Genomic DNA, 20,568 nt, shown 5'->3' with positions numbered 1-20,568 from the left:
CTGGGATTACAGGCACCTGCCATCAGGCCTGGCTAATTTTTGTATTTTTTAGTAGAGACAGGGTTTCACCATGTTGGCTGGGCTGGTCTCGAACTCCTGACCTCAAGTGACCCACCCGCCTCGGTCTCCCAAGGTGCTGGGATTCCAGGCATGAGCCACCGCCCGACCTAACGGCTCTAATTACCACGTGTATGCCCTAACGCCCACATTTCCACCTCCTGCAGTCCTTGAACTCCAGTCTTGCCTCTGGCCGTGCTCCTTGGGCCTCAATTCAGGCACCTTAAGCTTAACTTGTCCAAAATCAACCACTTATTTTTGCTCCCCAAACTCAGCCCCCTGCCTCCGTCTTCCACATCATCTTAAATGGCCACTCCATTCTTCCAATGCTCAGCCAAAACATCTTGGACTCATCTTTGCCTTCTCCTTCCCTCTCAACCCCCGCAGCCTTCAGAACACCTCAGACCTCAGCCCACCTTAGTCCCAGTCACCATCACCTCCCACTGGGATGGTTCCAAGAGCTTCCTCACCGGTTTCTCAACAGTGAAGCCACAGAGCCTCCTGATGCCTCTGCTCAGACGCTGTCCCATCCCATCCCACCTCACCAGAATAAACGCCAGGGCCCCACCCCGGCCAGATGCCCTTCCTGTCACTTAGATCTCGTAAGTGGGAAGAAGCAGAGCTTGCGGTAACCGGGGCTAATTCTGGAGTCAAACTGCCTGGGCACAAACCCCTCCCCGCTCCACGACACTTACTGCTTATGCAGCTGCGGCCAAGTTATTTTACCTTCCTGGGCCTGGCTTCCCTCCTAGAGAGAATCACAGCACCTGAAGGTCATCGGGACGCTGAGCTGGTCCCTGGGGATGGCTCAGTGCCAGGTAAACACCCAAAAACGCTATTAGTGCTGTTCGCCTGCTGCTGTGTCCCCTCCTCCCTGCCCGTGTCCCCTCCTCCCTCCCGTGTCCCCTCCGCACTGGAAACGTAGTGTCCATGAGGGCGTGGGTTTCTGTTCAGTGCCAGGCCCCCACGCGTGGTAAAGAGCTCTTCACAGAGCAGGCACTCGGTAGCGGGTCTCTACACGGTTAGTTGCCAAGACAAACCTCTGATTTCCTTATTTTGTTAATATCAGGCCAGAGCTCTAACTTGCTGGAAGATGACCTGGCACTGTCAGAGTGAGCAGCATCCGATTCGTGGCTCATGACCACGCTGGGACTCTTGTTCTGGGCGTCCTAAGCAAGAACAAACACAGGCGTCAGAGGGCTTCTGGTTTCCATAGAGATCCACACAGGCACACACGCGCGCACACGCACATTATTTTAATGGGGTGTAACTGATTTACAATGAACTACACATGAAGTGTACCCTTGGATGTGTTTTCCATGTCTATACCTGTGAAACCATCGCCTCAGTCAAGACAGTGAACAGAATCAGGCACAGTGGTTCACGCCTGTAATCTCAGCACTTTGGGAGGCCAAGGGGGGTGGATCACCTGAGCCCAGGAGTTTTGAGACCAGCCTGGGCAACATAGTGAGACCCATCTCTAAAAAAACAAATAAAGGCCAAGGCGCGTTGGCTCATGCCTGTAATCCCAGAAGTTTCAGAGAATGAGGCGGGGTGGATCACTTGAGGCCAGAGTGCTAGACCAGGCTGGCCAATTACAGTGAAACCCTGTCTCTACTAAAAATACAAAGATTGGCCGGGTGTGGCAGTGTGCACCTATAATCCCAGCTGCTTGGGAGGCCGAGGCAGGAGAATCACTTGAACCCAGAGGCAGAGCTTTCAGTGAGTCAAGATTGTGCCACTTGCACTCGAGCCTGGGCAACAGAGCAAGATTTTGTTCTCAAAAACCACACACACACACAAACACACCCACAAACACGCACCCACACACCCACCCCACACATCCCACACACACACTCACCCCCACACACACCCAGAGATGGAAACTTTTAGGTACCCAGCCCGACACCCATCGTGGATTGTGAAGGCTTCTCACGCTGGGACTGGGTAATGCAAACTCCTCCCAGCCCTGCGTTAGTCCTTGAGGTTCCTCCCCTTCTTCCCAGCGGCCCTTCCCTGAGGTCCCAGCGGTTTCCCTCACATTGCGTGCGCACTCAGCTGGCGGCTCCAAGGCCAGCCTTCTGCCCGTCTCTGGAGCTTGCTGTCCTCTTCAACAGCACACTTTCCTCCGGGGAACAAATTCTACCTTTGCCTCCCCCACATGACCGGAGTGTGCGAAGCTACGTGAGCTGAGCAAGAAGGATCGGCTTTAGTAAGTTTGAAGCTGAGCCTCTAGTGATCTCTAAATCACACTCCCAAACTGTTGGTCAAAAGGGAGCAGTGATTCCCCTTGGAGCATGACATGAACGTTCAGGTTCCAGTGTATTCTAGTAGAGACGGGGTTTCATCCATGGTTGGCCAGGCTGGTCTCAAATTCCTGACCTCAAGTGATCCGCCCACCCTGGCCTCCCAAAGTGCTGAGATTACAGGCGTGAGCCACCGCGCCTGGCTGGGTGTCCATCCTTGTGAGCAAGCCCTGGGGACCTGTTTAGCATCCCAAGCACCACTCAGGAACTGTTCCCCGACAGATCTGCTCCTGAGCAGGCCTGTCCACTCTTAGAAACACTGGATCCATGTAACAAAGCTCCTCCTATAAAATACCTCTAATTTCCTTTGAGATGGAGTCTCGCTCTTCGCCCAGGCTGGAGTGCAGTGGCACGATCTTGGCTCACTGCAAGCTCCACCTCTTACGTTCATGCATTCTCCTGCCTCAGCATCTGGTAGCTGGGACTACAGTCACCTGCCACGATGCCTGGTTAATTTGGTGTGTGTGTGTGTGTGTGTGTGTGTGTATATATATAATATATATATTTTTTTTTTTAATTAGAGACCGGGTTTCACCGTGTTAGCCAGGATGGTCTCGATCTCCTGACCTCATGATCTGCTGGCCTCAGCCTCCCAAAGTGCTGGTATTACAGCGTGAGCCACCACGCCCGGCCACTACCTCTGATTTTCTCATGTGTGGTCTAGTGGCCCACCCAGCATGTCTGTATGCACTGTGACCTTCATTATGAAATCTCTCCTGTGGCTAGGAGTCCACCTTTCTGGGTCATGGCCAGGAAACTCACTTTCCCAAACTTAAAAAAAATCTGTACACACTTCCAAAATGTGAAAAAGACATCTTGGCCGGGCGCGGTGGCTCATACCTCTAATCCCAGCACTTTGGGAGGCCGAGGCGGGAGGATCAGTTGAGCTCAGGAGCTTGAGACCAGCCTGGGCAACATGGCAAACCCCATCTCTACAAAAAAATACAAAAAGGCCAGACACAGTGGCTCAGGCCTGTAATCCTAGCACTTTGGGAGGCCGAAGCGGGTGGATCAACTGAGGTCAGGAGTTCAAGACCAGCCTGGTCAACATGGCGAAACCCCGTCTCTACTAAAATATAAGGAATTAGCCAGGTTTGGTGGCACATGCCCATAATCCCGGCTACTTGGGAGGCTGAGGCATGAGAATCATTTGAATCCAGGAGGCAGAGGTGGCAGTGACCTGAGATTGTGCCACTGCACTCCAGCCTGGGCAACAGAGTGAGACTCTATCTCAAAAAAAAAAAAAAAAAAAAAAAAAAAAAATTAGCTGGGTGTGGTGGCACAAGCCTGTAGTCCTGGTTACTCAGGAGGCTGAGGTGGGAGGAGCATGTGAGCTCAGGAGGCCAAGGCTGCAATTAGCCGTGACTGCACCACTGCACTCAAGCCTGGATGAATGAATTCTTGTCTCAAAATACATAAAATAAAATTTCACAAGGAAAAAGGAAAGACTTCTTAAATTACTTTCTGGAAGGGTTAGTAAAACCAAGATAGTTTTGATGATGGTTTAACCATTCCAGAATAAAGTCATTCTTTGCTCTGTCTTTTTTTTGAGATGGAGTCTCGCTCTGTCGCCCAGGCTGGAGTACAGTGGTGCGATCTCAGCTTACTGCAAGCTCCGCCTCCTGGGTTCACGCCATTCTCCTGCCTCAGCCTCCCTAGTAGCTGGGTCTACAGGGGCCGCCACCACACCTGGCTAATTTTTTTGTATTTTTAGTAGAGACGGGGTTTCACCGTGTTAGCCAGGATGGTCTCGATCTCCTGACCTCGTGATCCGCCCGCCTCGGCCTCCCAAAGTGCTGGGATTACAGGTGTGAGCCACCGCGCCCAGCCCTCCTTGCTCTGTAATTCTAAGATTACCTAATTCTAAGACATTGTGTGTTACCTGATTGAGTATTGTATAAATAGTTTCATGTTTATTTCCAGACACATCATCAGTTGGAACATTTGCATAGGATTTAGTCATTTGGTCAGTAACACAGATGAACGCAAAGCTTAAGAGAGCTTCAAAGAATTCCAGGAAAACCAGCTGAAATAAAAGAAAACACAGAGAGTTTCCATCATTCTGACCACACCTGGAGACAGAGCATTGATGGATTGGCGTTCATTATTTCCTGACATCTGAATACGCACACGTTTGCACACGCACAGACATGCAGACACGTGCACAAATACACACACATGCACAGACACACAGACACACACACACACACACACACACATATACACACATATTCTGTACTTGTGTTCAGACTGCTTTCAATCAAATCATTGGTTCTTAGACTGGTCACAGTGGCTCACATCTGTAATCTCAGCACATTAGGAGGCTGAGGCCAGGAGGATCGTTTGAGCCCAGGAGTTTGAGACCAGCCTGGGCAACACAGTGAGACCCATTCTGTACAAAAAATTGTTTTTAAAAAATCAGCTCAGAGGCCGGGTATGGTGGGCTCACGCCTGTAATCCCAGCACTTTGGGAGGCCAAGGCAGGCGGATCACGAGGTCAGGAAATCAAGACCACCCTGGCTACATGGTGAAACTCCATCTCTACTAAAAAAATACAAAAAAAAAAAAAAAAAAAAAAATTAGCCAGGAGTGGTGGCGGTGCCTGTAGTCCCAGCTACTCGGGAGGCTGAGGCAGGAGAATGGCGTGAACCTGGGAGGCAGAGCTTGCAGTGAGCCAAGATTGCGCCACTACACTCCAGCCTGGGCGACAGAGCAAGACTCCGTCTCTAAAAAAAAAAAAAAAAGGGCCGGGTGCGGTGGCTCAAGCCTGTAATCCCAGCACTTTGGGAGGCCGAGACGGGCGGATCACGAGGTCAGGAAATCGAGACCATCCTGGCTAACAAGGTGAAAACCCCGTCTCTACTAAAAAATACAAAAAACTAGCCGGGGCGAGGTGGCGGCGCCTGTAGTCCCAGCTACTCGGGAGGTTGAGGCAGGAGAATGGTTGTAAACCCAGGGAGGCGGAGCTTGCAGTGAGCTGAGATCCGGCACTGCACTCCAGCCTGGGCGACAGAGCGAGACTCCGTCTCTAAAAAAAAAAAAAAAAAAAAAAAAGTGTCAACGAAAAGGCTAATAAAAAAAGAAAAAAAATCTTACTTCTTTGTTCTTGGTATCCATGGCAAAACCAACAGCCTAAATTGGATCTGTACCGTTTGTGACGGCTCTTTACAAACCTCAGGTTCAAAGTTGCTGTCAATTCCATCATATATGAAAGGATTATCCTCTGCTATGACCTCCATAAATGTAGCTACTGTTAATTCTTTATTTAGTCCTGTAAGAAAGAAAATCAAACCATAACTGCCTATAATTGTAAACAGCTATATATTTTAATGTCAATTTATATCAACACATTAAGAAAGTGTACCAGAAATTAATATCTTTTTCTTTTTTTTGAGAGACAGAATCTCACTCTGTCACCCAGGCTGCTGTGCAGTGGTGCAATCTCAGCTCACTGCAACCTCCACCTCCTGGGTTCAAGTGATTGTCCTGCCTCAGCCTCCCAAGTAGCTGGGACTACAGGTGCACAACACCACGTCCAGCTAATTTTGTATTTTTTAGTAGAGATAGGGTTTCACTACATGTTGGCCAGGCTGGTCTCAAACTCCTGACCTCAAGTGATCCACCTCCCTCGGCCTCCCAAAGGGCTGGGATTACCGCATGAGACATTGCGCCCAGCCATAAATAATATTTTAAGACTGATAATTTGAAAAGCATTCTGGATTAACATTGGTATGTACGGCCAGGCATGGTGGCTCACACCTGTATCCCGGAACCTTGTGAGGCCGAGGTGGGAGGATCACTTGAGCCCAGGCGTTGGGGGATCAGCCTGGGCAACATAGCAAGACCCTGTCTCTACAAAAATTAAAAATGTAGGCCGAGCATGGTGGTGCATGCCTGCAGTCCCAGCCACTCAGGAGGCTGAGGTGGGAGGATCACTGAAGTCCAGGAGTTTGAGGCCACAGTGAACTGTGATCACAACACTGCACTCCAGCCTGGGTGACAGAGCAAGACCCTGTCTCAAACACACACATACGGAGGCCGAGACGGGCGGATCACAAGGTCAGGAGATCGAGACCATCCTGGCTAACACAGTGAAACCCCCTCTCTACTAAAAATACAAAAACTAGCCGGGCGAGGTGGCGGGCGCCTGTAGTCCCAGCTACTCGGGAGGCTGAGGCAGGAGAATGGCGTAAACCCGGGAGGCGGAGCTTGCAGTGAGCTGAGATCCGGCCACTGCACTCCAGTCCGGGCGACAGAGCGAGACTCCGCCTCAAAAAAAAAAAAAAAAAAAAAAAAAACAAAAAAAAAACACACACATACACACACACACACACACACACAATTTACCTCTCTATCCCTTCTCGAGTACCTCCAATATAACAGTAAAGTATTTTTTGGCACAGAACAGGATATAGAACATGGGAGAACAGAACACAGTCCAGGTGTGAAATATGAACACAATGCTGTAGGCTGAAAAACACCTGGGGAAACAACATACTGCACAACAAAACCGGTTTTACCACAGAATAACTGACATGAGGAAGAGTTACGCTCTTCGCATTGGTTAAAGTCACAGTTTCCAAGAACCTATCAATAATCAATAATGTTAAGTGGGCCGGGCACGGTGGCTCACACCTGTAATCCCAGCACTTTGGGAGGCCGAGGCAGGTGGATCACGAGGTCAAGAGATCGAGACCATCCTGGCCAACACGGGGAAACCCCAGCTCTACTAAAAATACAAAATAATTAGCTGGGTGTGGCGGGTGCCTGTAATCCCAGCTACTGGGGAGGCTGAGGCAGGGGAATCACTTGAGCTCAGGAGGCAGAGGTTGCAGTGAGCTCAGATCGCCACTGTACTCCAGCCTGGGTGACAGAGCAAGCCTCCGTCTCGATAATAATAATGTTAAGTGAGGACTTACTGTACTCAAATGTTCAGGTTTCAATATTTTTTAAAAAATCACTCATACCGACCAGCCTGGGCAACATGGTGAAACCCCATCTCTACTAAAAAATATAAAAATTAGCCTAGGATGGTGGCAGGTGCCTGTAATCCCAGCTACTTGGGAGGCTGAGGCAGGAAAATCACTTGAACCAGGAGGAAGAGGTTGCAGTGAGCCAAGATCATACCACTGCAGTCCAGTCTGGGAGACAGAGCAAGACTCCGCCTCCAAAAAACATAAGCAAAAAAACAAAACACACAAAAACACACTCATACTAAGAACCAGGAAGATCTAAAACTGAATGAAAAAAGACAGTCCAGAGATGCCATCACCAAGATGACAGGGATGTTACAACTGACTGACGGAGACTGTAAGACAGTCATCACAAAAACGCTTCAATGAGGCTGGGTGCGGCGGCTCATGCCTCTAATCCTAGCACTGTGGGAGGCCGAGATGTGTGGATCACCTGAGCTCAGGAGTTTGAGACCAACCTGGGCAACATGGTGAAACCCTGTCTCTACTAGCTGGGTGTGGTGGCGTGCACCTGTAATCCCAGCTACTCGGGAGGCTGAGGCAGAAGAATCACTTCAACCCAGGAGGCGGAGGTTGCAGTGAGCCAAGATCATGTCGCTGCACTCCAACCTGAGCGACAGAGCAAGACTCTGTAAAAAATAAAAAATAAAATAAAATAAAATAATAAAATAAAATAATAAAATAAAATCTTCAATGGGCAATTGCAAACATGCTTGAAACAAACAAAAAACTGAAAAGGGCAAAGTGTAATGGCTCACTCCTGTAATCTCAGCACTTCAGGAGACCCAGGACTACTTGAGCCCAGGAGTTCAAGATCAGCCTGGGCAACATGGCAGTAACACATCTGTACAAAAAATAGAAAAATTAGCTGGGTATGTTGGCACACATGTAGTCCTAGCTACTCAGGAGGCTGAGCTGGGAGGATCGCTTGAACCCAGGAGGTGAAGGCTGCCGGGAGCCAAGATTGCACCACCGCACTCCAGCCTGGGTGACAGAGCGAGACCCTCACTCAAAACAACAAACTATTTTCCCACAGTTACACACTAGGTTACCATCCATTTTTCTTATGTATACAACGTTACGAAATTTGTAAAAACTCTTTATTAGCATTAGTGTTTGATTCTGTTTAATCATTTGTGTTCCCACAAGTACAAATTAAAAGTATCATGGAACAGGCCAGGCACAGTGGCTCATGCCTGTAATCCCAGCACTTGGGGAGACTGACGCGGGCGGGATCACGAGGTCAAGAGATCGAGACCATCCTTGCTAACACGGTGAAACCCCGTCTCTACTAAAAATACAAAAATCAGCTTAGTATGGTCATGCATGCCTGTAGTCCCAGCTACTCGGGAGGCTGAGGCAGGAGAATTGCTTGAACCCAGGAGGCGGAGGTTGCAGTGAGCCAAGATCGCGCCACTGCACTCCAGCCTGGCGAAAGAGCGAGACTCTGTCTTTTAAAAAAAAAAAAAAAAAAAAAAAAAAAAGTACCATGGAACAGAAACAACCAATAGTATGAGAACACTGTATAAATAAGATGTTGTCACTATTTTCCCAAGTAATAACTTTTAAAAATTCCATTTTCAATAAACTGTAATTGTTTTAAATGACATTCATCCTCCCCACTTCCTTTTTTTTTTTTTTTTTTTTGAGACAGAGTTTTGCTCTTGTTGCCTAGACTGGAGTGCAGTGGCACGATTTCAGCTCATTGCAACCTCTGCCTCCTGGGTTCAAGCAATTTTCCTGCCTCAGCCTCCCAAGTAGCTGGGATTACAGGCTCCCGCCACCACACCTGGCTAATTTTTTTTGTATTTTTAGTAGAAATGGGGTTTCACAGTGTTGGCCAGGCTGGTCTCAAACTCCTGACCTCAGGTGATCCACCCGCCTCAGCCTTCTAAAGTCCTTCCTTTGTATAAATATTTCAGTTGACTTTATTGCTATTCTAGGATCAGGCAACATTTTGGTCCATCAAACAGAGTAAGGTGTTCCTCCGTTTTCCCTTTTTGTTTTTTGGGGGATTTTTTTTGGGACAGGGCCTCCCTCTGTCAACCAGGCTGGAATACAGTGGCATGATCACAGCTTACTATAGCCTCCCAAGTAGTTGGGACTACAGGTGTGCACCACCATGCCCGGCTATGTTTTGTTCATTTTTTGTAGAAAGGGGGATCTCACTGTGTTGCCCAGGCTGGTCTTGAATTCCTAAGCTCAGGTCATCCTCCTGCCTCGGTCTCCCAAAGTGCTGGAATTACAGGCATGCAGCACCGCGCTTGGCCCCATCTTTAAATGGCCGGAGCTGCGTGAATAAAGATATTGCAGGCCAGTCAGGCGCGGTGGCTCACGCCTGCAATCCCGGCACTTAGGGAGGCCGAGGCAGGTGGATCACCTGAGGTCAGGAGTTCAAGACCAGCCTGGGCAACATGGTGAAAACCCGTCTCTACTAAAAATACAAAAATTAGCCAGGCATGATGGTAGGCACCTGTAATCCCAGCTTCTTAGGAGGCTGAGGCAGGAGAATTGCTTGAACCCAGGAGGTGGAGGTTGCAGTGAGCCAAGATTGCCTCATTGCACTCCAGCCTGAGTGACAAGAGCAACACTCTGTCTCAAAAAAAAAAAAAAATATATATATATATTTTAAGACAATGGCCCATGGCATATATAAATTTATATGGCCAAGCTGGTCTTGAACTCCTTGATCTCAGGTGATCCACCCGCCTCAGCCTCCCAAAGTACTGGGATTGCAGTACATATATATATATATATATATGCGCCATGGGCCATTGTTATAGGTCATAGGCCATTTTCTTGCCCTAATCTGTGAGCACATTGGGCAGGTGACGGCCATTTCTGTTCCTTCCGCTACCACAGACCACTGTTCTGCCAAGAGACTCCGTAAACATTTAATGGTCCTGAAAATCCAGCCCAGATCGTCACCTGATTATTTGCATGTCATAGCTGGAATATCTTGCCTCTCTTTAATTAAAATCAAAGTGACTGTAAATAGAAAGCCAGTATTGAACTTAGGTGGTTACTTTCAGCATCCAGAGGAAGTGTCTCATCTTCATTGTAGCCTCGTGGGGAGGCGCTGCGCGGGGTCTGCAGTAAGCTAGATAGATCTCCCAGCACTTATTCATGTAATTCATAGAGTAAAGCGTCCGCTGTTGCTCACAAAATAAATTGCCTAAAAATACAACGGTCGAAAAATGATTACAGACTTCTATTTTGAGAAAAAAAACAGCAGTAAATACAATCCTATTGTTTTTGGTTTTTTCCGAGACAGAGTCTTGCTGTCACTCAGGCTGCAGTGCTGTGGCACGATCTTGGCTCACTGCAACCTCTGCCCCCCAGGCTCAAGCGATTCTCCTGCCTCAGCCTCCCGAGTAGCTGGGATTAGAGGCATGCACCACCACGCCTGGCTAATTTTTTGTGTTTTTAGTAGAGACAGGGTTTTGCCATGTTGGCCAGGCTGGTCTTGAACTCCTTGACCTCAGGTGATCCGCCTGCCTCAGCCTCCCAAAGTGCTGGGATTGCAGGAGTGAGCCACTGCACCCCCAGCCCAGATTTATATTTTGAGGAAAAAAAAAATGGGCCCGTAAATCAAATCCTATTGGTTTTGTATTTACCTTTTATCTGGCAGGCATTTGGATGAATGTTCTCCATCATCAGTTTTGCAAAACACAAGAAGAGCGATGGGCTTCTCTTTCTGTGATAACGATCAAAAGATACAATAATTACTTCTCCAAAAGAGGGAAATTAATTCCCTTCTCCTTGAGCACAGGCTAGACTTAATAATTTGTTTCTAATGTATAAAGTATAGAAAGGGAAGGCCGGAGTCAGTGGCTCACACCTACAATCCCAGCATTTTGGGAGGCCAAGGCAGGCAGATCACTCGAGTTCACGAGTTCAAGACCAGCCTGGCCAACACGGTGAAATCCCATCTCTACTAAAAATGCAAAAAATTGGCTGGGCTTGGTGGTGTACACCTGTAATTCCAGCTACTTGGGAGGCTGAGGCTGAGGCAGGAGAATCACTGGAACCCGGGAGGTGGAGGTTGCAGTGAGCCGAGATTGCACCACTGCACTCCAGCCTGGGTGACAGAGCAAGACTCCATCTCAAAAAAATAAATACAAAAATAAGTCTTTTTTACAAAAAGATATAAAACCACTTTTGCTGTAAGAAAGACAAGAAATTGTGACATAAGAAAGAAAAGTTGGTTGTGATTATTTGTTTCTGCATTAAAAACCCCAAGAGATATTTGCAGTATTGACCTGACTCGGATATGAAGGGTTTTCAAAGTTTTGATCTAGTGTCTCACGGCTTTGTGGTTCATATTTGTGGAAAGGTTGTGTTCTGAGTCCTTCATTTCAAGGGTATGTTAAAAAAAAAAAAAAGACTGCTGAGGCTGGGCACGGTGGCTCACACCTGTAATCCCAGCACTTTGAGAGGCTGAGGCAGGTGGATCGCCTGAGGTCAGGAGTTCGAAACCAGCCTGGCCAACATGGTGAAACCCCATCTCTACTAAAAATACAACAACAACAACAACAAATTGCCAGGCATGGTGGCACACGCCTGTCATCCCAGCTACCCAGGAGCCTTGCTTGAACCTGGGAGGCAGAGGTTGCAGTGAGTCAAGATTGTGCCACTGCACTCCAGCCTGGGCAACAGAGCAAGACTCCGTTTCCAAAAAATAAAAATGACTGCTGAAGAAAAGAGGGCTTTATGACAATAGTACAATCTAGCCATGCTCCGTCCCCCAACAAGGGTCCAGAAATAGTACTGACTGGAATTCTTCGTGATAAGTGTGGTATGCCAAAGGCAGGAGGTAATTAAAAAATGTTCTCAGAAGTATTGTTGTAAATGGAGAATGGATTTCTTCAACTGGTATGTCATTAGTGGCTAAAATAAGAAAATTGGAGAGAATGTCTGATATTTGCTCGAACCTTCCATATTATTTGTTCCTGGTATACAATTTGAGGAACTGAATATGAGAGAGTACTTATTTCAAAATGCTCTGAACATGTATAAGCATCCAACTAAAAATTTAAAACTCTGTGAAAGCCAGGCGCAGTGGCTCACGCCTGTAATCCCAGCACTTTGGGAAGCTGAAGCAGGCAAATTGCCTGAGGTCAGGAGTTTGAGACCAGCCTGGGCAACATGGTCAAACCGTCTTTCTACCAAAAATACAAAAAATTAGCCAGGTGTGGTGGTGCTCACCTGTAATTCCAGCTACTCGGGAGACTGAGGCAGAAGAATTGCTGGAACCCAGGAGGCAGGACTTGCAGTGAGCCAAGATTGAGTCACTGCACTCCAGCCTGGCAACAGAGCGAGACTTCGTCTTAAAAAAAAAAAAAAAAAAGTCAATCTGGTTCCTTTACAAGACGAGACATCTTGTCCCAATGTTTTCCACAGTAGTCTGAGACAATCTGATGAATGCTGCTAATTCTGAATGTATTTTAAGTATGTTTCAAACACTAAACTTTGATGTAAATGGGCATTTTTTCTAATACTTTATTTTTCAAGTGGATAATTTGAAGCCTGCACCTCTGCCTCCCAGAATTTGGCTGAAAGAAGTCAAACTTCCAAAGTTGTTAAAATGTATCACTTCAACTTCCTAATTTGAAATAAAGACCAATCCTAAGACTACTTAGGGCCTTTTCTAGACTCTTCCAAGCCACTGCTGATTCTCCCCTTTTCTTTTTTTTTTTTTTTTGGAGAGTGGAGTCTCACTCTGTTGCCCAGGCCTGAGTGCAGTGGCGCAATCTCAGCTCACTGCAACCTCCGCCTCGCAAGTTCAAGCGATTCTTCTGCCTCAGCCTCCCGAGTAGCTGGGACTACAGGCACGTACCACCACACCCAGCTAATTTTTTGTATTTTTAGTAGAGACGGGGTTTCACCGTGTTAGCCAGGATGGTCTCGAACTCCTGATCTCATGGTCTGCCCGCCTTGGCCTCTCAAAGGGCTGATTACAGGCGTGAACCACTGCGCCCAGCCTTTTTTTTTTTTTTTTTTTTTTTTTTTGGTTGCTGAGACAGAGTCTCTCTCTGTCACCCAGGATGGAAATCTTGGCTCACTGCAACCTCCACCTCCTAGGTTCAAGTGATTCTACTCCTGCCTCAACCTCCCACTAAGTAGCTGGGAATACAGGCATGTACCACCACACCTGGCTAATTTTTGTGTTTTTAGTAGAGACAGAGTTTTACCACATTGGCCAGGCTGGTCTCAAACTCCTGGACTCAAGTGATCCACCTCGGCCTTCCAAAGAGCTGGGATTACAGGCGTGAGCCACAAGGCCTGGCCATCTCCCCAACTCTGACCTGACAATTCAGTGCTTTTTTACTGTAGATCGGTGGTCGGGGGAGAGGGAGGCAAACTTTCCGTAAAGGGCCGGAGAGTAAGTATTTTAGGCTTGGTGGACCAGACAGTCTGCATCACAACCCCTCCGCAGTGGTGCTTTGGGGTAAAGCAGTCACAAACGTGTGAGCAAATGGGCGTGTCTGTGTTCCAGTAAAGCATGATTTAGGGGAACAGGGGCAGACTGGATTTCACCCTGGGACCATGCATGGCTGGTCCTGCTTTTGTAGGTGACCTCGTACTGTTGCTGTTACGTCACGACACTGTCTCTTCAAGTACATCGTAATCACAGGGGAACAAGACCACGTGCTGATTTCTGGAACACTCTTCTCCCAACCTGGGCCTTCACCACTCCCTCCGCATTTCCAACTGCTTTCCAGGTGACACTGTGACACTGTCCTTTAAACCAGCGGTCCCCAACCTTTTTGGCATCAGGGACCGATTTTGTGGAAGACAATTTTTCCATGAATGGTGGGAAGGGGTGGGGGGACTGTTGGTTTCAGGATGATTCAAGCGCATTTGAATTACTGCACACTTTATTTCGATTACGATGACATTGTAATACATAATGAAACAATTCTACAACTCACCATCATGTAGACTCAGTGGGAGCCTGAGCTTGTTTTCCTACAACTAGACGGCCCCATCTGGGGGTGACGGGAGACAGCGACAGATCATCAGGCATTAGATTCTCCTAAGCAGCATGCGACCTACATCCCTCGCGTGCCAGTTCACAGGAGGATTTGCGCTCCTGTGAGAATCTAATGCCCGCTGATCTGCAGGAGGTAATGCCAGCGATGGGGAATGGTTGTAAAAACAGATGAAGGTAGGCTGGGTGCGGTGGCTCATGCCTGTAATCCCAACACTTTGGGAGGCCGAGGCAGGTGGATCATCTGAGGTCAGGAGTTTGAGACCAGCCTAATCAACATGGAAAAACCCCATTTCTACTAAAAAACACAAAAATTAGCTGGGCATGGTGGCCCATGCCTGTAATCCCGGCTACTCGGGAGGCTGAGGCAGGAGAGTCACTTGAACCCAGGAAGTGGAGGTTGTGGTGAGCCGAGATCATGCCACTGCACCCCAGCCTGGGCAACAAGAGCGAAACTCTGTCTCAAAACAAAAGAAAACAAAAAAAAAAAGATGAAGGTTCACTTGCTTGCCCATGGCTCACCTTCCACTATGCAGCCTGTTTCCTAACAGGCCACAGACCAGTACTGATCCATGGCCTGGGGATTGGGGACCCCTGCCTTTTGTGTGTGTGTGTGTGTGTGTGTGTGTGTGTGTGATGGAGTCTTGCCCTGTCGCCCAGGCTGGAGTGTAATGTCATGATCTCGGCTCACTGCAACCTCCACCTCCCAGGTCCAAGCGATCCTCCCGCCTCAGCCTCCTAAATGGCTGGGATTACAGGCGTGCACCACCATGCCTGGACAATTTTTTGTATCTTTTAGTAGAGACGGGGTTTCACCATGTTGGTCAGGCTGGTCTCAAACTCCTGACCTTGTGATCCGCCTGCCTTGGCCTCCCAAAGTGCTGGGATTACAGGCATGAGCCACTGCACCCAGCCTGGACCCCTGCTTTAAACCAAAAGATGTGAAGGATCTGGAATACTCACCACTTAATATCCTGTCCATATCAGCAAGAGTTAGTCTGTGGTGATGAAATTTGCAATCTTTTAGAAATCTCCAGAAGTGAAGCTTTGTCATCAGAAAGGTATTATCCAGAGAGTGGTCGCATCCCAGGCTGCTATAAAAGCTGTAGATTCTTCTTAATTCTGTAATATTTCTTAACACAGCATATTCTACCTGAAAGGAAGAAAGTCATGCGTGGATTAAGAATAAAAGATGGCTGAGCACGGTGGCTCAAGCCTGTAATCCCAGCACTTTGGGAGGCCGAGGCAGATCACCTGAGGTCAGTAGTTCCAGATCAGCCTGGCCAACATGATGAAACCCCATCTCTACTAAAAATACAAAATTAGCTGGGCCTGGTGGCGGGCACCTATAATACCAGCTACTCAGGAGGCTGAGGCAGGAGAATTGCTTGAACCCGGGAGGAGGAGGTTGCAGTGAGCCAAAATCACGTCACTGCACTCCAGCCTGGGCATCAAGAGTGAGACTGTCTCAAAATAAATAAATAAAATTTAAAAATTATAAAAAGAACAGTCAGGCATGGTGGTTCACACCTGTAATCTCAGCACTTTGGGAGGCTGAGGCAGGCGGATCATGAGGTCAGGAGATCGAGACCATCCTGGCTAACAGGGTGAAATCCCGTTTCTACTAAAAATACAAAAAATTAGCGGGCGAGCAAGACTCCGTCTCAAAAAAAAAAAAAAAAAAAATTAAAAAAGAACAAAAGACACAACACCTGTGTCCTACATTAAATGCGATAATACAAGTAAAGTAATGGCATTTCGCTCTTTCCACTGTAAGAACTTAAGAAGTGTTTTTTTGTTTTGTTACGTGATGGAGTCTCACTCTGTCACCCAGGCTGGAGTGCAGTGGCACGATCTTGGCTCACTGCAACCTCTGCCTTCTGGGTTCAGGCGATTCTCATGCCTCAGTCTCCAGAGTAGCTGTGATTACAGGTGCACACCACCATGCCCGGCTAGTTTTTGTGTTTTGGTAGACATGGTGTTTCACCATATTGGCCAGTCTGCTCTTGAACTCCTGACCTCAGGTGATCCGCCTGCCTCGGCCTCCCAAAGTGTTACGATTACAGGCGTGAGCCACGGTGCCCGGCCAAGAAGCATTTTATTCTTTCCACCCACCCGCCTTGGTCAATAAAATGCCATCTCCGACCAACAGTAAAAACAAAACAAAACAAAAAAAGTTATCTGGAAAACAGACTTCCTTTCACACGGCATGTGTTGGCTTCCTCTCTCAGTGGCGGCAACAAAATTCTACTGTCTGCAGATCCTTATTCCTCATCAACACATGTGCAAAAATCCTCAACAAAATAAGTGGAATCCAGCGATATATAAAGAATAGTAGCCATGCGTGCTGGCTCATGCCTGTCATCCCAGCACCTTGTGAGGCCAAGGCGGGAGGATCGCTTGAGCCTGGGAACTCGAGACCAGCCTGTGCAACATAGTGAGACCGTGTCTCAACTGAAAATTAAAAATTAAAGAAATTAACCAGGCACAGTGGCGAGTGCCCATATAGTCCCAGCTACACAGGAAGCTGAGGTGGGAGGATTGCTCGAGCCCAGAAGGTCAAGACTGCAGTGAGCTGAGATCGCACCACTTCACTCCAGCCAGGGTGACACAGCAAGACCCAAGCTCAAAAAAAAAAAAAAAAAAAAAAAAAACAAACAAAAACAACAACAAAAAAAAGATAATACAGCAACACCAAGTAGCGTTTAGCCTAGAATTGCAAAGCTGGTTCACGTTTGAAAAATCAATCAGTGTAATTCACACTATTGACAGACTGGAGATGAACCAATTGATTCTATCAGCTGAAGCATTTCACAGAATTTAACATCCATTCATGATAAGCACCCTCAGCAAATCAGGAATAGAAAGGAATCCCTCAGCCTGATTAACAGCATGTACGAAACATGCAACTCACACCACATGTAGGGCTGAAAGTCTGAAAGAAGCAAAATTGCATGTGCGGTGGCTCATGCCTGTAATCCCAGCACTTTGGGAGGCCGAGGTGGAAGGATCACCTGAGGTCAGGAGTTGGAGACCAGCCTGGGCAACACGGTGAAACTCCATCTCTACTAAAAATACAAAAAATAGCTAGGCGTGGTGGTGCGTGCCTGTAATCCCAGCTACTCAGGAGGCTGAGGCAGGAGAATCGCTTGAACCCAAAAGCCAAGATCATGCCATTGCACTCCAGCCTGGGCAACAAGAGGGAAACTCCGTCTCAAAAAAAAAAAAAAAAAAAAAAAAAAAAGCAGCAATATTCGTGCTTGTTGCTTTACTCACCTCCCTCTCTGTGACATTTCACCTTTTAGGATTTTCCCCAGACCCTTGATGCCCTTAAGCTGCTCCAAATTCCCCACACAGGCAGCCCTGCCCTCTGCACAGCATCCTGTTCTCCAGAACCACTCACCCCATGCCCTACCCTCTTCAATGAGACACTCAGAGAACGTGAAGAACAGGATTCGGGGTCCCAAGGGAGACAGGCAGCCCTGCCCTCTGCACAGCGTCCTGTTCTCCAGAACCACTCACCCCATGCCCTACCCTCTTCAGTGAGACACTCAGAGAATGTGAAGAACAGGATTCGGGGTCCCAAGCGAGACAGGCGGCCCTGCCCTCTGCACAGCGTCCTGTTCTCCAGAACCACTCACCCCATGCCCTACCCTCTTCAATGAGACACTCAGAGAACGCAAAGAACAGGATTTGGGGTCCTAAGGGAGACAGGAAGCCCTGCCTGGGAGGCTTCAGGCATCTGTTACGCTGAGCATTAATTCCTGCTTTTGAAAACGCAGTTCAATTGAATAAACATGTATCGTCTGCCCAATCTAAAGCACTGTTTTAGGCTGGGCGTGGTGGCTCACACCCATCACCCCGCGCTTTGGGAGGCCGAGGCGGGCGGATCACCTGAGGTCAGGAGTTCCAGACCAGCCTGGCCAATATGGTGAAACCCCATCTCTACCAAAATACAAAAAAATAGCCAGGTATGGTGGCGCACGCCTGTAATCCCAGCTACTCGGGAGGCTGCGGTGGGGGAATTGCTTGGACCCAGGAGGCAGAGGTGGCAGTCAGCAGAGATTGCGCCATAGCACTCCAGCCTGGGTGACAGAGCAAAACTCGGTCACAAAAAAAAAAAAAACACACACACACACATTCAACGTGACAGCAGTCACCAGCTGTATTTCCCCAGGATGCCACTGATACCAATAAAAAAGATTTTACCTGCTTCTTTTCTTCAGGTCGGGCTGCCTCAGGGTACATGTCCAGGAGCAAATTTAGATCCAGCTCAATGCTCGACCCCAACACAGAATGACTTTCACTGCCATCAAGCTTTCTGATCAGTTCTAATGAAGGAAGGCAAATACAGGGGATAATTACGGTTTGTTTGGTGTTTTTGTTTTGTTTTGTTTTTGTTTTTGTTTTGAGACAGGGCCTCACTCTGTCGCCCAGGCTGGAGTGCAGTGGCATGATCTCAGCTCACTGCAACCTCTGCCTCCCAGGCTCAAGCGATCCTCCCGCCTCACCCTCCCGAGTAGCTGGGACTACAGACATGCACCGTCACGGCCCAGCTCATTTTTGTACTTTTTGTAGATACAGCATTTCACCATGTTGCCCAGGCTGGTCTCAAACTCCTGAGCCCAGGTGATCCCCCTGCCTTGGCCTCCCAAAGTGCTGGGATTACAGGCATGGGCCACTGCACCCATCCTTGGAGATAATTATGAAAAGCAATGTTAAAATTTCTCAATGTTATGTCACAATGGTTTTCTACCAAAATGTGATACAAGAATATTTCAAAAACCTACTAAGAATGCAGGCTGGGCACAGTGGCTCATGCCTGTAATCCCAGCACTTTGGGAAGCCAAAATGGGAGGCTAAGGCTGCAGTGAGCTATGATCACACCACTGCACTCCAACCTGGGCAACAGAGTGAGATCCTGTCTCTTAAAAAACATTTTTTTAAAAGTAGTTGCAAGCCAGGCACAATGGCTTATGGCTGTAATCTCAATAATTTGGGAGGCCAAGGCAGGAGGATTAATTGAGGACAGGAGTTTGAATCAGCCTGGGCAACATAGGGAGACCGTGCCTCTACAAAAAGTTTAAAAATTAGGTAGGCATGGCCAGGTGCGGTGGCTCACACCTGTAATCCCAGCATCAACGAAGGTGGATCATGAGGTCAGGAGTCAGAGACCACCCTGGCCAACATGGTAAAACCCTGTCTCTAATAAAACTACAAAAATTAGCCAAGCATGGTGGCACACACCTGTAACCCCAACTACTCAGGTTGCTGAGGCAGGAGAATCGCTTGAACCCGGGAGATGGAGACTGCAGTGAGCCGAGATTGCACCACTGCACTCCAGCCTGGGCAATAGAGCAAAACTCCATCTCAAAAAAAAAAAAACATTAGCCGGGCACAGTGGCTCAAGCCTGTAATCCCAGCACTTTGGGAGGCCGAGACGGGCGGATCACGAGGTCAGGAGATCGAGACCATCCTGGATAACATGGTGAAACCCCATCTCTACTAAAAAAATACAGAAAACTAGCTGGGCGTGGTGGCAGGTGCCTGTAATCCCAGCTACTCGGGAGGTTGAGGCAGGAGAATGGCGTAAACCCGGGAGGTGGAGCTTGCAGCGAGCTGAGATCCGGCCACTGCACTCCAGCCTGGGCGACACAGCGAGACTCCGTCTCAAAAAAAAAAAAGAAAAAAAAAAAATTAGCTAGGCATGGTGGTGCACATCTGTATTCCCAGCTATAGGCGAGGCTGAAGTGGGAGGATCACTGGAGCCCAGGAGTCTGAGGCTGTAGTGACAGAGCGAGACTTTGTCTCAAATTTTTTTTTCTTTTTTTTTTTTTTTTTTTTGAGACGGAGTCTGGCTCTGTCACCCAGGCTTGAGTGCAGTGGCCGGATCTCAGCTCACTGCAAGCTCCACCTCCCGGGTTTACGCCATTCTCCTGCCTCAGCCTCCCGAGTAGCTGGGATTACAGGCAACTGCCACCACTCCCGGCTAATTTTTTGTATGTTTTAGTAGAGACAGGGTTTCACCGTGTTAGCCAGGATGGTCTCGATCTCCTGACCTCGTGATCCGCCCGTCTCGGCCTCCTAAAGTGCTGGGATTACAGGCTTGAGCCACCGTGCCCGGCCAAATTTTTTTTTAGAAAGGGTGTTGCTCACAGGGAACTTCTGTTTTCTGAAGCGTTCAGTGTATTTTCATGAGGGGAGACCGTGGATAAAAACAGGCAAATTTTATTTCAAC

The 20,568-nt window shown here is 48.1% G+C and overlaps 1 protein-coding gene across 1 annotated transcript in view; it reads right to left on the bottom strand.

Moving 5' to 3' along the window:
• LOC115898166 (radial spoke head 10 homolog B2-like) overlaps nt 1-20,568 on the bottom strand; it is a 45,665-nt gene that overhangs the window by 10,438 nt on the left and 14,659 nt on the right. The window contains 9 exon segments of the mRNA XM_030931982.1: nt 1,098-1,226; nt 4,246-4,389; nt 5,537-5,634; nt 8,221-8,230; nt 10,363-10,511; nt 10,954-11,033; nt 12,112-12,226; nt 15,294-15,483; nt 18,540-18,661. Coding sequence (XP_030787842.1) covers nt 1,098-1,226; nt 4,246-4,389; nt 5,537-5,634; nt 8,221-8,230; nt 10,363-10,511; nt 10,954-11,033; nt 12,112-12,226; nt 15,294-15,483; nt 18,540-18,661 — 1,037 coding nt within the window.

Source organism: Rhinopithecus roxellana, chromosome 6, assembly GCF_007565055.1.
Source record: "Rhinopithecus roxellana isolate Shanxi Qingling chromosome 6, ASM756505v1, whole genome shotgun sequence".
Taxonomy (NCBI): Eukaryota; Metazoa; Chordata; class Mammalia; order Primates; family Cercopithecidae; genus Rhinopithecus; species Rhinopithecus roxellana.
Note: the sequence above shows the minus strand (reverse complement) of the source record. Positions and strands in the feature narration are given on the sequence as shown.